General features: G+C 34.4%; 1 protein-coding gene across 13 annotated transcripts in view; it reads left to right on the top strand.

The window, feature by feature from the left end:
- CLOCK (clock circadian regulator) overlaps nt 1–16,622 on the top strand; it is a 203,183-nt gene that overhangs the window by 135,511 nt on the left and 51,050 nt on the right. For all 13 annotated transcript variants that reach the window (XM_077136912.1, XM_077136908.1, XM_077136905.1 and 10 more), the window contains 4 exons: nt 7,153–7,242; nt 9,421–9,480; nt 10,884–11,032; nt 13,614–13,705. In XM_077136912.1, coding sequence (XP_076993027.1) covers nt 7,196–7,242; nt 9,421–9,480; nt 10,884–11,032; nt 13,614–13,705 — 348 coding nt within the window. In that variant the 5' untranslated portion in view covers nt 7,153–7,195. The remainder of the gene's footprint in view (nt 1–7,152; nt 7,243–9,420; nt 9,481–10,883; nt 11,033–13,613; nt 13,706–16,622) is intronic.

Here is a 16,622-nt window from a genome sequence, read left to right as displayed (position 1 = left end):
AAGTGTTACAGATATAGTCTTAGATTTTTCAGTTAGTTTAACAACATAATAATTTTTGGAAGAATATTGTTAACAGTAACAAAATAGTTTATTAAAACATCAGTCTGTATCCCATAAACCATTTTAGATTCCCTGGCTTTATAGTCAGCAAGGCCCTTCCTTTAGTCTAAGCCCTAATTTTTGGAGTTATTTTTTTTTCTTCCTAGTTTATCCTATTTCTGCCTTTTAATAGTTAAGCAAGGATTTATTGGGTGCTATGTAATGTTCAGATCTAATTTTTTATCTTAAACTGAAACTGTTCCTTTTTAATCCACCTATATTGGCTTTGTTGTTACCTTGGTACTGTACTTTTTGCTCCAGTGAGAAAATAAATCTGTTATTACCTTGATGATATATATCTCTTGGACCAGAGAGTTGTGCTTATGTGATCTTTAAAGTCTTTACTGAATCTAAAATTTTGCTATTTTGTGTTCTATTTGCTGATGCTGCCCCAGACACTTAAAATCACTATATTTTATCTTGGTGTTAGTTCTTTTTATTTTTACATGTTACTCTGCCATTTTGTTTCCTTTTAAGAAGCCCCGCTTCTGCAGCCATATCCACACAGACAATACAGCATTATTTATCATGAGTTATTCTCTCTTCCTTTCAGGAATGTACATTTGAAAACAGTGATAGAATTTTTTAGAATCTCATGTTTTTAGAACATCTTTAATCATCCCTGATTTATTTAGTGTTACATATTAGTTTGTAGTATTTTCTAAAGTTTAAACTAAAAAAGATAAAGTAGAATTTCTTATGCCTCAAAAATGTTATAATGTTTAGTCAGTATTTAATTCAGGGTTCAATATTTAATTCATGATGATAGGATATAAGTATAGATTAAGCTTACCTTACACATTTAGAAAGACTGTATAGAATATAGAGAAACAAATTTTAGGCCTGTGATTCAGCTTTTGTGTTTTGTTGTGATTCAGTTTTAAAGCATTAAGTTTTAATTCATTCGTGCTGGTATGGGACACTTATTAATAATAATACTCTTCTCTAAGTGTCTTACCTTCACCTTTGTCATTCCTATTCTTACTTCAAAAACTTTGAATTAGCACATGCCTAGATTTTTCTCTAAGAAAAATGCTTAATCATTTGGATTTCTCAAATAATGATTCCTACCTCATGGAGGCCTGTGCTTTTGCCAATTGCTGTTCCTGTGTCTTAGAAATCTTTCAGTGATCACCTCTTCCTGTCCTCTAATCTGTTCCTTCTCAAACGTCAGTAGGCATACAGATTACATGAGCATCTTGTTAAAATGTATGATGAGGGGTCAAGATGGCGGCTTAACAATGTGCGCGTTTTAGTTCGTCCTCCAGAACAACTGCTAAATAACCAGAAACAGTACAGAACAGCTCCTGGGGCCACGTCAGTGACCAGACACACAGCGTACCCCAGTCTGGACCAGCTGGACCGGCTGCGAGCACCCCCCAAAACCGTGAGTTCCCAAAGCTGCGGCGGCCAGCGCCCCTCCCCCACAGGCCACTTCCCAGAGGGGAAAGGAAAGGACTTTACCAGCAGCAGTGACTGGGCACAATCAAACGCCAATTGTGCAACTAATTAACAAATTCTGACTACTAAAAATAGGCCCCCAGCTTAGGTGAACCCAATCAAAGCAGAGGTTGCTCATTTTTGCCCCGGCACCAAGGGGGCAGGACTGACAGAAAAAGGGGGAAGAAAAGGAAGGAAACAGTTTTTTGTGGCTGTGTATCTACAAAGGCTTGACTGCCTCTGGATACAGCGGCAGGACTTTTCAGGCTGCAACTGCCCCAAGCATAGGCAGAAGTGAGCTCTTTTGGGGGCTTATCTGGAGACTGTGCCTTCCCCAGGGGAGGGGTGAAGGCCCACCCAGGTGGAATCCCTCCATCAAGGAATTCAGACAGCAGTGCTTGGTAATTTGAAACCATTAAAACCAGCCTGCAACCTCTCCTCTGTCTCCAACAAACCCCCAGCCAGAGTTGAAGGTACCGCATCATCTTATACTGGTGGGACCTGCAGTCAGACAAGCGCCACATACTGGGCAGGATAAGAAAAACAGAGTCCAGAGACTTCACAGGAAGGTCTTTCAACCTGCTGGGTCTCATGCTCAGGGAAAACCGACGCAGGTGACTCTTTCCTCCTGATAGGAGGCCAGTTTGGTCTGGGAAAATCTGGCTGGGGTCTATAATATCTAAGCAGACCCTCCTAAGTGTGTGTGGGGGAAAGGTACCACACAAGCAGGGCAAGAAACAAGAAAACAAGAACTGAAAAATTCTCCTCTGTTAAACAAAACCTAAGCTAAAGGTTCAGATAAAGCTGAACAGAATGTCAGAGAACAGATAGACAACAAATTCATCCAGCAAGAAAACCCTAGATAAAAGAAGTGAAAGCAATCTCCAGAATAAACTAATTAAGGTAATTAAATGCCTAGATGCCAGCAAAAAATAACAAATCACACTAAGGAAATTGAAGATATGGCCCAGTCAAAGGAACAAACCAACAATTCAAATGACATACAGGAGCTGAAACAACTAATTCAGAATATACGAACAGACATGGAAAACCTCATCAAAAACCAAATCAATGAATTGAGGGAAGATATAAAAAAGGCAAGGAAGGAACAAAAAGAAGAAACTGAAAGTCTGAAAAAACAAATCACAGAACTTATGGGAATGAAAGACACAGTAGAAGAGATGAAAAAAACAATGGAAACCTACAATGGTAGATTTCGAGAGGCAGAACAGAGGATTAATGAACCGGAGGACAGAACATCTGAAATCCAACAAGAAACAGAAACTATAGGGAAAAAAATGGAAAAATATGAGCAGGGACTCAGGGAATTGAAAGACAATATGAAGCGCATGAATATACGTGTTGTGGGTGTCCCAGAAGGAGAAGAGAAGGGAAAAGGAGGAGAAAAACTAATGGAGGAAATTATCACTGAAAATTTCCCAACTCTTATGAAAGACTTAAAATTACAGATCCAAGAAGTGCAGCGTACCCCAAAGAGAACAGATCCAAATAGACATACTCCAAGACATTTAATAATCAGAATGTCCAAGGTCAAAGAGAAAGAGAGGATCTTGAAAGCAGCAAGAGAAAAGCAATCCATCACATACAAGGGAAGCCCAATAAGACTATGCGCAGATCTCTCAGCAGAAACCATGGAGGCGAGAAGACGGTGGGATAATATATTTAAATTATTAAAAGAGAAAAGCTGCCAACCAAGAATTCTATATCCAGCAAAATTGTCCTTCAAAAATGAGGGAGAAATGAAAACATTTTCAGACAAAAAATCACTGAGAGAATTTGTGACCAAGAGACCAGCTCTGCAAGAAATACTAAAGGGAACACTAGAGACAGATACGAAGACAGAAGAGAGAGGTGTGGAGAAGAGTGTAGAAAGGAAGACTATGAGTAAAGGTAAAAGGAAGGAAAATTAGATATGACATATAAAATCCAGAAGACAAAATAGTAGAAGAAAGTACTACCCATACAGTAATAACACTGAATGTTAATGGATTAAACTCTCCAATCAAAAGACATAGTCTGGCAGAATGGTTTAAAAAACAGGACCCATGTATATGCTGTCTCTACACAAAGGTCACGAGGCCAAGGACACAAATGGACATTTACATGTTTATAGCAGCATTATTAACAATTACCAAGTGATGGAAACAGCCAAAATGTCCATCAACAGACAGTTGACTAAGCAAACTGTGACATTTATATAAGATGGAATATTATGCAGCTGTAAGACAGAATAAAGTTATGAAGTATGTAACAACATGAATGGACCTTAAGGACATTATGCTGAGTGTGATTAGCCAGAAACAAAAGGACAAATACTGTATGGTCTCACTGACATGAACTGACGTTAGTGAATAAACTTAGAATATTTCCTTGGTAACAGAGACCATCAGGAGATAGAAATAGGGTGAGATATTGGGTGATTGGAGCTGAAGGGATCCAGATTGTGCAACAGGACTGAATATAAAATCTCAGATATGGACAGCACAATACTACCTAACAGTAATGTAATTATGTTAAAACACTGAATGAACCTGCATGTGAGAATGATAGAGGGAGGAGGACTGGGGACATAAATGAAATCAGAAAGAAAGATAGATGGTAAAGATCGAGATGGTATAATGTAGGAATGCCTAGAGTGTATAATAATAGTGAAATGTACAATGTACAAATTTAAGAAATGTTTTTCCCTGAGGAAGAACAAAGGAATGTCATTATTGCAGGGTGCTGAAAATAGATGATAATTAATACTTGAAAATGTCACCTTATGTGTGAGACTAAAGCAAAAAATGTTTATTTGTTACAAAATTTATATTTTGACTAGAGCATTTCCTAATATAACTCATGTAGATAGTTTGAGTGAATGTCATAAGTACTTGGAATCTCAGGAAGCATATGAGATTTTGTTGGTTTGTCCAGAGTGATGCCCTGATGAATCCCAGAGTGATTTGATTAGTGACTGGAAAAGTATTTGCAAGCCCCATTCGGCGAATGGTGAGAGTGGGGAGAAATTCAACTTCCGCAAGTTGAATTCTTGATATTCTCACAAGCAGTGTGGACAACCAAAGCTATAGGCTGAGCCCCCAGGCTTGGGGTTTGTTCACATGAAACTTAACCCCACAAAGTATAGGTCAAGTCTACTTAAAATTTAGGCCTAAGAGTCACCCCCAAGAGAGCCTCTTTTGTTGCTCAGATGTGGCCTCTCTCTCCAGCCAACACAACGAGCAGTCTCACCACCCTTCCCCTCTCTGCGTGGGACATGACTCCCAGGGGTGTGGACCTTCCTGGCAACGTGGGACAGAGATCCTGGGATGAGCTGAGGCTCAGCATCAAGGGACTGAGAAAAAACCCTAGAATGAACTGAGAATTAACATCAAGGGATTGAGAGAACCTTCTCGACCAAAGGGGGAAGAGTGAAATGAGACTAAGTGTCAATGGCTGAGAGATTCCAAACAGAGTTGAGAGGTTATCCTGGAGGTTATTCTTATGCATTAAGTAGATATCACCTTGTTGTTCAAGATGTAGTGGAGAGGCTGGAGGGAACTGCCTGAAAATGTAGAGCTGTGTTCCAGTAGCCATGTTTCTTGATGATGATTGAACAATGATATAGCTTTCACAATGAGACTCTGTGAATGTGAAAACCTTGTGTCTGATGCTCCTTTTAGCTACTATATCAGCAGAAGAGTAGAGCATATGGAATAAAAATAAATAATAGGGGGAACAAATGTTAAAATAAATTTAGTTTGAAATGCTAGTGGTAAATGAAAGCGAGGGGTAAGGGGTATAGTATGTATAATCTTTTTTTTCTCTGTTATCATTTTATTTCTTTTTCTGTTGTCTTTTTATTTCTTTTTCTAAATTGATGCAAATGTTCTAAGAAATGATGAATATGCAACTATGTGAGGATATTAAGAATTACCGATTGTATATGTAGAATGGAATGATCTCTTAATGTTTTGTTTGTTAATTTTTTTAATTAATAAAAAAAGTTAAAAAAAAAAAGAATAGGGGGAAGAAATGTTAAAGTAAATTTAGTAGATTGAAGTGCTAGTGATCAATGAAAGGGAAGGGTAAGGGGTATGGTATGTATGAATTTTTTTCTGTTTTCTTTTTATTTCTTTTTCTGAATTGATGCAAATGTTCTAAGAAATGATCATTATGATGAATATACAACTATGTGATGATACTGTGAATTACTGATTATGTAGAATGGAATGATCATATGGTAAGAATGTTTGTGTTTTTATCTTGGTATGTTTAATAAATAAATAAATAAGGAATCACTTGAAAAAAAAATGTATGATGAGATTCATTAGATCTGGGGTGGAGCTCAGAATTCTGCCTTTTAAGAAGCCCTCAGATGATGCTAAAGCTGCCGGTTTCCGGACCATATTTTCAGCAACAGACTAGCTGACAAACTTTATTGTCATCAAGAATTATTTCCTCTGACTTCCCTCCCTGCTTGTTTTTCCTGGGTATACCTAAATGTTCCTTTTCCTAATCCTGCCATTACACAATATATACCTTTATTGTGCCTCTTATAATTATTTAGGTATCTGTCCTCATACTCAGTTGCAAATTTTTTGCCTATAGGGACTTTGTCTTTTCAATCTTGTGTCCCAAATCCTACGGTATTGTCTAGCAGGAAATAGGCTTTCAATAATTGTTTGGGCAATACATTTTGATTAGATGGTGTTATTACAGCCTATTTACAGTTATGTAGTCATAGTATACAATCAGTCCTCATTATCTGTAGATTCTATTTTTGTGAATTTGCTTACTTGCTAAAATTTTTTCATAACTCTACAGTCAAGTCATGGTGCTTTCTCGGTCATTTGAAGACATGTGCAGAGTGACAAAAATTTTGAAATCACCTGACAGGCACATCCCCAGCACAAAGTGACTTTCTGCCTTATTGTTTCAGCTCTCATACTATAAACAGGTCCTCTTTCCATAATACTAGTGCCATGTTTTTCACATTTTTATACCTTTTTGTTGTGTAAAATGGACCCCAGGCATAGTGCTCAAGTGCTATCTTTAAGCACAGAAAGAATGTGATATGCCTTATGGAGTATGTTAGACTTTGTGGATTCAGGCATGAGTTACAGCACTATTGACTGTGAGTTCAATGTTAATAAATCAACACTATATATTAAGTAGAGTCTCCAGAAACACACATAAATCAAGCTTATATATTGATCAGTTGATGTTATGACCAAAGGCTCACAGAAATCCTAACCCAACATTTCTCCTAGGGGCAATGGTTTCAGGATCTGCTAGTGAATTGTTTGTAATGAATAATGAGAATTGACTGTATATACTGAAAATTAAGTGTGATTTTTCATTTTGTTTATTTTATAATAGAAAGTGAGTTATGAACCTGAATTTTTTCCATAATCTTTATTAGAAGGAAGAAAAGCCTTAAGTGTCCCCCAGCCAAAGGTATTTACTTGAAAATAATTTTCCAGCTTCCAGTACAAATGAAAAACATTTTGAAGTCTCTGTGAAGACATACAGTATTTCTCAAGAAAATTTTGTTTGTAGAAGTAAGTTTTTTAGAAAACTAATGGCCATTTATTTTTCTTTTTACCCAAGGAGAAGTACAAATGTCTACCACAAGACGAAAACGTAATATGTTATGTTGTTTACCGTAAGCTGTAGTAAAATGAGCTCGATTGTTGACAGGTATGTTTTTAGATACTCTTTAATTTTGAATTATATAAAGATATTTTAAAATTCACCATGAGAATAATGGTCTATATCAACTTGATAAAAGGAGTTTTATGCTTAAACATAATTTCTATTAGGCTCAATTTCTATACCTAAAAACATAGTGTAATAGTAAATAAGGCACACCAGTGTCATCTAGAGTCAAAATCGTAGTGTGTACCTTGTTTTCTAAATAGGTCTTGAGTTGTAATTTTGTGTTATTTGGTCAGAGCTGCTTTGAAATAAATTATGACAATTAAAAATATCTCCCTGGCACCTTCTGGAGTTTTCTGTCTCCTTAGACTTTTTCTCCTTATTTCTTGGTGCCCTAATTCATCCCTTGAAGCATCTTGGCATTTTTGACTGATTAGAGTTGACTTTAATTAAGATTTCATTAGTTGAAATCTTAATATTGGGCTAAAGGTAAGCCTCCTTATTTCTTTGCATCTAAAACTAAGTTTTTTTGGTTTCTGCATTTTACATTTTAACATCTCTGGAATTGGCTTATCATGGTTAAATTGGTAGTATTTTTTTTCTTAACAGCACTTAAAGAATGGCGAGTCTTACAGACAGTAATACCTTGATGAAATACAGTAACTTTTTTTAAGCACTGCTTTTTAGCAGGTAATGTGCAGAATACTTTTTTAAACATTTTCATTTAATCTCACAGTAATTACAATAAGGAAACTATAGATCTGGAAATTCATTTAAAGTCACACACTAGAAGTGATAAGTTGGAATTTTGACCTGTGTTGATCTAACTCTGAAGTTTCTGTGTTTTCATTGTATTTCACTGTGTGATTATTCTATAGGAAATTCTTTAAGAATTGTATATAGAAATGCATTTTTACATCTAAGGGCAACTTCCTCCTTTTACTGTGAACTAAACAGTGAAGAGAAATACTCTACCAGGGCTTTCCTCAGAGAGGCCTTCCTGCAGCATTGCCAATAGCTTTGGGTTATGCCGTAGTTGTGGGGGGAATTTATGAGTAGTCTTCTCCTGAGAAAGCTGTTTTGTCACTGCCCTTGGGGAATTAAATGTAGGTTTGGCATTATGGTTCTGCATGATGCCAATTCCTGATAAAGAAGGTGATATCTAAGGATAGCATCTTAGTGTTCGGATTGAGACAAAGCAGTGATTGCCAATATGAGTTCCTAATCTCTTCTAATGTCATGAAAGTTATAAACCCCCATGATACAGGATTTGCAGTTGATTTTAATAATGAGTCCAGTGAGCACTTTATAGGCCACAGAAATGTATGGCTAAAATTAATTCATATAAAACTTTATGGATTGCCTGGAACTGTTTAATGTTGTTCTTTAAGTTAGGGGGTTAGCTACCAGTGCTCTTGATTTCATTTGTTGGAGTGCTCTTTCCCTAGATTTCCCATGTCCAGCTTTTCTTTTCACTTAGATCTCAGCTCAAAATTCCCACCTCAACAAGGCCTTCCCTGACCACTAAGTCTAAGGTAACTACCTGGTAACCAAAACACCACTCCTTTTTAAAGATAAGACATCAAACATTTTCCTGTTTGTTTGTTTCTTTCTTTCCACTAGAAGATAAGCTGCAGGAGAGCAGGGACCTATATGTCTTGTTCACTGCTCTATAATCATGTGTAGAACAGAGCCTGGCACATGGGTGCTAATGAACATTTATCAAAGTAATTGGTAAATGATTGAAAATGTGTAATTACAAGTAATATGCGAACTATTGTGATGTTCACATGTAATTTTTTGGTTTTATGAAGTGTATATCTCAAAACATTTTAAAGTATTATAAAAGCAATTTCAAGTGAATAATTTTATATAATGACAGTACGCTGACTTTCTATAGATTATCACTGATATCTAAAAGTTTGAAACGATAGTTAATCTCTGGTCAAATTAAATTCTTGCTTATATTGTGTATGTAATAGAAAAAGTGAATACTTTTAAACTGACATAGATAATAAACTAAACATATAACGAAAACATAGTTATATGTTTTCTAATTTATTAGAAAATAGGGTAGTAGTTACTGACTTAGAATTTGTGCAGTCCATTAACTTTACAAAAATCCTCAATTATAGCTGAATTAATTGATACCATTTTAGAATTGCTTTTGGTTAGTGAGTCTGCTCTTACTTTCTCAGTTCACTTTCTTTTCTCTTTTAGAGATGATGGTAGTATTTTTGATGGTTTGGTGGAAGAAGATGACAAGGACAAAGCAAAAAGGTAGTTCTGCTTGAGATGTAAAATAATAAATAAATGAATAAAAAATAGATGTAATAATAAATAAACAATAAATTTAAAGTTTCCCAAAGCTATCTGCCTTAAGAATTTACATATATTAGCAAGGTGGAAAAAGCTTAGAATATCAATGTGCAGTTTGTAAATTAAATAAAATTATCTGAACTTTTGGAAAACTGTTTTACTTTGCTTGCACAGAAACTGAGTTAGAAAGTCTGACTTCATAACGCAGATTAATTAGAAGTATTACAAAATGATTAATTGATTCATAAAGAATTGCATTTATTTAATTCTTAAAAGCTTCCAGTACAATTGAATGTTTATTGATTACTGCGTTATATATTATATAAGGAGAGAAGGAAGAGTTGGAGGATTGTTGAAAAGCTTAAAGCCAAAGAATTACAAATCAGGAGTATATTGAGATCAGTTAAAAGCATAGCTAAAAATTACCTTACTTTCATTTCATGTGGGAGACCCGGGTTCGTTTCCCAGACCATGCACCCCCCCAAAAAAAAAATAAATAAATAAATAAATTTTTAAAATTACCTTACTTTCAATAACCCACTAGCAAATATCATTCAATTGATTACAATTTGAGATATTTGTATATAACTTTTCCAAAAGACTCCTCTTTATAAATTGAAATAGACCTATATGTCTACCTGTGATTTACAAAGACTGCTTGCATAGAATAACAATAATTATTCATTTAGCATATATATTTTGACTGCCTACTATTTGTTAGATGTTGCACTTCAATGCTTAGTGAAAAATTTGAGCTTTATTCTCAAGGAGTCCGCAGCTCAATCAATGAAGACACAAATATGCAATCAATAGGTTGCAGTTTGTGTTGGAGCTGGGATATGGGAGTATAGTGAATTGAATAAAGAAGAAGAAAAGATGTATAAGCCTGGCAGGAGAGACAGTTTTGTGGTCAGATTTTCACTTATTATATAAAAGTTATATTGGGTGGATAATTTTCTCCTTCTAAGTTTTTAATTTGTATTTATACATTATATGTATTTGCACAAAAAGTATTTCAGGTAATATTCACAATAACTTTGTAAGAAAAATACAATTCTTGGATAATATTAGATGAAATGAAACCTGAGATTGGAATGCAATTTGGCTTGCTCTCACTCTCATGAAAACATGTGTGTCCAGATGCTTATTATGTAAAAGCTTCTTTAGTGATAAGCTGAGATGAAGATTATTACTCAAATTAAGTGTATATTTTTGGTAAACTAGAAAATAAATATTTATTAGCATCTATGTTGACAAAAGACATGCTGTGTAGTTGTGTCCAAATTGAGCATTGCATTAATTTGTGTAATTAAGGAGATTAAGCAGTTGTTTTAAAATCCATATTTAACTTCTCATTTCATCAGAGTATCTAGAAACAAATCTGAAAAGAAACGCAGAGATCAATTTAATGTTCTCATTAAAGAACTGGGATCCATGCTTCCTGGTAATGCTAGAAAAATGGACAAATCCACTGTTCTACAGAAGAGCATTGATTTTTTACGAAAACATAAAGGTAAATTTTCACTTTGTAAAATGGGTGCTTTTTTTAAAAAATAACATTCACTCCCTTAAAGTGTAATGAGTTAGACTCTCACCTTGATGTTTGAGAGTGGAAGCTTCCTCAACTTTTTTAAGAGAGGGAAATCTGTTGCCTTTTAAAAGATTCCCTAGTGTATTTCTTCTTTTATTTAACAAACATTTTTTTAGTGCCTATTATATTCTAGGTCCTTGTGATGCAACATATCTGTCTTGGTCCTCTGGATCTTTCTTTTAGATGTCGTCAAATTCAATGTATTTAATAGTCTTTTCTATTTTGACAAGCTACCTCTTTCTCCCAACTTTGCTTTTCCCATTTTTATACCACTATCCTTTCTGTTTTCCAGGCCTCAAACTTGAAAAGAATTTTGGACGTTTTACACCTTCCTTTGCATATCTAAACAGTTGTTAACTTCTGTTAATTCTTCTGTAGATGTGTCAAAATTGCTTTTCTTTATTTTTAAAAATTAATTTTATTTAAAACATTTGCAAAATTTACAAATACTCTATACCTACCAGACAATTCCTCTGTCCCCCTCAACAGCCTTTCATCTACTTTCTGATTATGAATTTACTATTTCTAGATATTTCATACAAATAAAACCATAAAGTATTTATGTTCCTTGCTTGTATCACTCAGCGTAAAATTCAAGGTTCATCCATGTTGCAGTGTGTTTTAGCAGTTCATTCCTTCTTACTACTGAATAATGTTCCATTTTGTGCGTGTACCACATTTTGTTTAACTGTTCATCTGTTGGTGGACCTTTGCATTGTTTCCACCTTTTGGTCATTGTGAATAATGTGCTATGAACATCAGTGTATAAATATTTGTTCGTGTCCCTGCTTTCAGTATCTTTGTATATATACCTAGGAGTCGAATTGCTGGGTCATATGTTAATTCTATATTTAATTTTTTGAGGAACCACCATTCTGCTTTCCACAGTCACTGTACCATTTTACATACCTTGCTTCTCATCATTTTACTGCCACCACTATTACTACATTTCACCTTTACAAATGCAGTAACATTCTCACTAACTTCAGTTCCCCCTTTTAGGTTGTACTCTTCTTGAAATCAGTCTCTTATACATTGTGGGAGTTCAATAAATGATTGTTGAATGAATGAAGTGAAATGAAATGCATTCATTTCCCTCTGAGTGTAGAGGGTTTAATTTTAGCATTAAGTAGGCAATGTTTTATGTTTTTTTCCTCAAAGTTAAGTATCTAATTTTTGTTTGTTTTTTCTTTTCTTTTATTTGGGGGTGGTGGTGTTGGTATCTAATTTTATTTCACAAAAATAAAATTTACTTTAAAGGCAATTCCTATAAAGTTATTCTGAAATAGGCCTATGTTTGACTAAACTTGATGGAATTTATTTGTAGGTTTAAATCCTCTTTTCTAAGCATGTATAAATAATGTGAATCTGAAAACCATGATAGCATTCCAAAGAATTGATGCTATTTTTCTTAGTTACTCTGTATATTTTAGTCTAGATATTTTTAATATGCCCAATTTTGGGTGGTAATTTAATATGCTATATTTATGTATCTGGTAATAAAAAGACCAAAGGAACTCAGCCCATAATTTTCACTTCAAACTAGAGTATACTTTGTAGAGTATAAACTATGATATAGTGCTTTCTAATTTTTTCTACTTCGTAGTAATATGTCTGCATTTAAGAATTGGAAAATATTTGTTTCCTTAGTTCAAATTTCATCAATTTTGAATAGCTTTCTCCTAATTAAATCCATTAGAAGTATGTAGCAAAATGAAATAGTATTAATTGCAATAAAGTGTATGTTCCAAACCAGGGATCTGCAAATTCTTGACCATCGCTCTACCACTAAAAACATATACAAAGAGAATGTTGGGCGGTTCATGGTGGCTCAGCAGGCAGAGTTCTTGCCAGTCATGCTGGAGACCTGGGTTCAATTCCCAGTGCCTACCCATGCAAAAAGAAAAAAGGAAAAAGAGAATGCTAAGCAAAATCACTAAAATTTCTACCCAAAATCTTAATTTAGTCTAATTAATTAATAGATAGAGGAATCTTTTTGCTTAGAAAATAGGCAAACCTAGGTCTTCCTTGTTAAAAGTTGGCTGACTGTATACCCTTTCTTTCAGGCTTACTTTCACATCTCTGTCTTCTAGATAGTATCAGCTGAATATTAAGGAAAGGAAAAAAAAAGAATTTCTCAATGCTTAGAGAAAACCTGATCTTACCTACTTGTTCTAAGTTAATGATAGGAATAGGTAACTTTTATTGTTTATTCATTGTGTCAGACAGGAAGAAATCTCAGCCCTATCACATCAATAGAGGCTATCAAGCTCCCCAGAGAAAAATTATTAGATGCCAAAGAGACCAAGAAATCAAATTCAAGAAACCATTATTTCAAATATTATACCAAAACCTGGACTTCCTGATACCTAGATCAGTAAATGTTATTTCCTATGGTTCTCTCTTTGATTAGAGTGGGAAGAGAAATAGTGACTTTTAGGACTTTAATATTCCCCCTAATTGTTGGAATTTGCCACTAATGTTTCAAATAATTTGTTTTCAGAAATTACTGCCCAGTCAGATGCTAGTGAGATTCGACAGGACTGGAAACCTACATTCCTTAGTAATGAAGAGTTTACACAATTAATGTTAGAGGTATGTCCAGATTTAATTTTTTAATTAAAGAATTAAAAAGTTAATAAAGAATTAAAGAATCAATAAAGAACTTATCTTACTCAAGAAAAATCATAGGGGTGACTACTTGCAGTATAATTTTAATATTTAATATTGAAAAGTCTTATTTCAATAGAAATCTAATAAACTACATCTTTTAAATTAAACAGTGTAAGTTTTATAAGCATATAAACCTGTATGGTAAAGCAATGCCAAATTTTCACATTTTCTGTATTAATCGAGTTTCTTAGAGGCTTAATAAAAGTCAAAAACCTGCAGCTGTGAAATTTTCAGCCTAAGACTGCACCAACATTCCAAAAAAATATGTATTATTCATTACATTAGATAGTATTAAAAAATGTATACAACTGGACTGTAGATATTTTTAACAGTGAATTAAAATTGACCTTAAAAAACAACACAAATTAATAATAAATGAAGTTTTTTTTAAATATAAAAAAGAGAAATATACATTGAAAAGCAGCTCTTCTTAATTTAAGTAGAACATTTTTAAGGAAATGAGCAAATGTTTTTCTTTAACAGAATTCTTTTTGAAAACAATTCAAAGCATTTTTGTTTGAATTACAGAATTTAATAGATCATACAACCAATTATAAAATCCCCCCAAAATTAGAGCCACTCATACATGACTATTAATTTTATTTTTCTACTTTCCTATGTAGATAAATAGATAACACCTATGCAGACAAAATACACAGAGTTTATTATCAAATCTCCATGAAAACCTGTATTAAATAGGAACCAGATGTAGTATACTGAGGAAGTTATGGGTAAAAACAAGAAAAATAGGCACATAACAGAAAGTAGACATGGAAAGAGTACAGGAAAACAACTGAAGTATGGATGTAGAGATTGTTAAATAATTTAGTAGTGTCTTAAACTGTTTGTTTAGATCTGTTATTTTAGACCTTAAATATTCATCTGTCATGTATATGTATCTAAAGGCCATGTCTCAAGGCTCTGTATATTGACTGATGTCTGAAGCAAGACAGAATATTTTGCAAACCAGTGAGTTTTTCTTTTTATATTTTAGATAGAGCAGTTAATTGATGGATTAATGAAGTTTTTGTGTATTAAGCAGAAATGTTAACATGTGAAAATTTGATTGAAGTATGAATATATTATAAAAATTTAAACCTGTACACAATTAATGTTAGAGGTATGTCCAGATTTAATTTTTTAATTAAAGAGTTAATAAAGACAAGTCCCTATTAACAAGAGTTAATAAAGACACTGAGTCCCTAAACAATCTTAAGAAGTAGGCACTGTTATTATCCCTATTTTACAGATTGAGAAATTGAGAAACAAAAACAAATCATGAAACTTGCCCGAAGTAGCAAAGTTAATAAATGTTTCAACTGGGAGTTGTTGCATACAGACGGCCTCTAAGCCCATACCTTTAGCTGCTGTGCACACTGCCTCTCATGAATCTTTTCTTTTCAGTGACAGCCAGCCATGGCATGGAACTTTTAGCTTTAGTAACCAGCTGTTCACAATGGACTAATAACACATGTGTGGTGCATGCATACACACATATCAGATTAAAAATAAATGAAAGATTTATTTATAACATACAGCAGAGAAGACCTTTTAAACCATTAAAATTTTTGAAAATATAAATTTTCTCATGATAATACTTACAGCTTTTAGGATCCTATTCCTGAAAGATGTTGCATTTATTCATTTCTAATATGTCAAGCTTGTTTTTGGCTTTTTTTTTTTATACATGGGCATGCACCAGGACTCAAACCCAGGTCCTCTGGCATGGCAGGTGAGCATTCTTGCCTGCTGAGCCACCATGGCCCACTTGTTTTTGGTTTTTAGTGTGTATTTACAACTGCTAAGTAAATATACACTTAAAGTTAATATGAAAGAATGAAGATGTGTATTTATTGCCCTGTTGGTCCAAATGCTAACTCAGATCTGATTTGATGTGAACTCGGGTCTGTCTAATGATTGTCTTTCCAGACCTACTGATTGAATATCTGAAAAATCGGATTCATAATTTAAGTAGAACAGATTTTGTTTGGGTGAAAATCATTTGTCTGGAATATGATTTAGCTGTTACCCTTGACTGGTCATGTTGATCAGATTATATATGAGGAGTCCAAATGCCATTACAACAGAATTTTAGATATTGGCTGTATCTTGGAATGTTAGAGCTGCTAGTCGAAGACATTAGATCATTCAGCTTAACCTCTTCATATTATGGGTGTGACCCAGAGATTTTCAGATAGCTAATTAATGGAAGAACTGAGGCCAAGATCTTAAAATTCATCTTCAATTTATATATTGGCTGTCTCTCTCTAGTCCTCCCATTGCTATCCTGTCCCTCTTCCTTTCGTCTCTGTTGCTTGAGGAATATACCTTACCATCTTTGCGGGATTGGAAGTAGGCAAAGAAATCAGGGCAATTTAGTTTGACCAGATCTCTGTGCAAAACCATTTTTGTGAAGTCATCTGCTAGAATATAATTCTTTCCCCTTGACTTCTGGAAGCTCCCTCCAGTAATCTCCAATAGTAAGACTAGTGCCCTGTCTTCATCATCTTGGCTATAGATCTGCATGAAGGTACTGTCTTTTTCTGTCATACCATGAGGAGAAGAAAAATGCTTACTCTCTTTAGTATTGAGATGAGGTTGTCCTCTTTCATGCTCTCCCTTCCAGAGCTCTCCAGTCTTCGTTCTGAAGGCCACCTCAAGGCCTCTTCAATTTCCTGTAGCGACCTACCAACCCTCCACCCAAAAGAAATTATGGGCCCTGAATTCTTTCTTGTGTTGTTCAGGCCTTTGACAAGATGTGATATAGGCTCTTCTCTGCTTAGTTTTAGCCTCCTTTGAAAGAAAGGGCAGACACTGGTCCTGGGAGTGGGATAAGGTC

This window comes from Tamandua tetradactyla, chromosome 19, assembly GCF_023851605.1.
Source record: "Tamandua tetradactyla isolate mTamTet1 chromosome 19, mTamTet1.pri, whole genome shotgun sequence".
Classification (NCBI taxonomy): Eukaryota; Metazoa; Chordata; class Mammalia; order Pilosa; family Myrmecophagidae; genus Tamandua; species Tamandua tetradactyla.
Note: the sequence above shows the minus strand (reverse complement) of the source record. Positions and strands in the feature narration are given on the sequence as shown.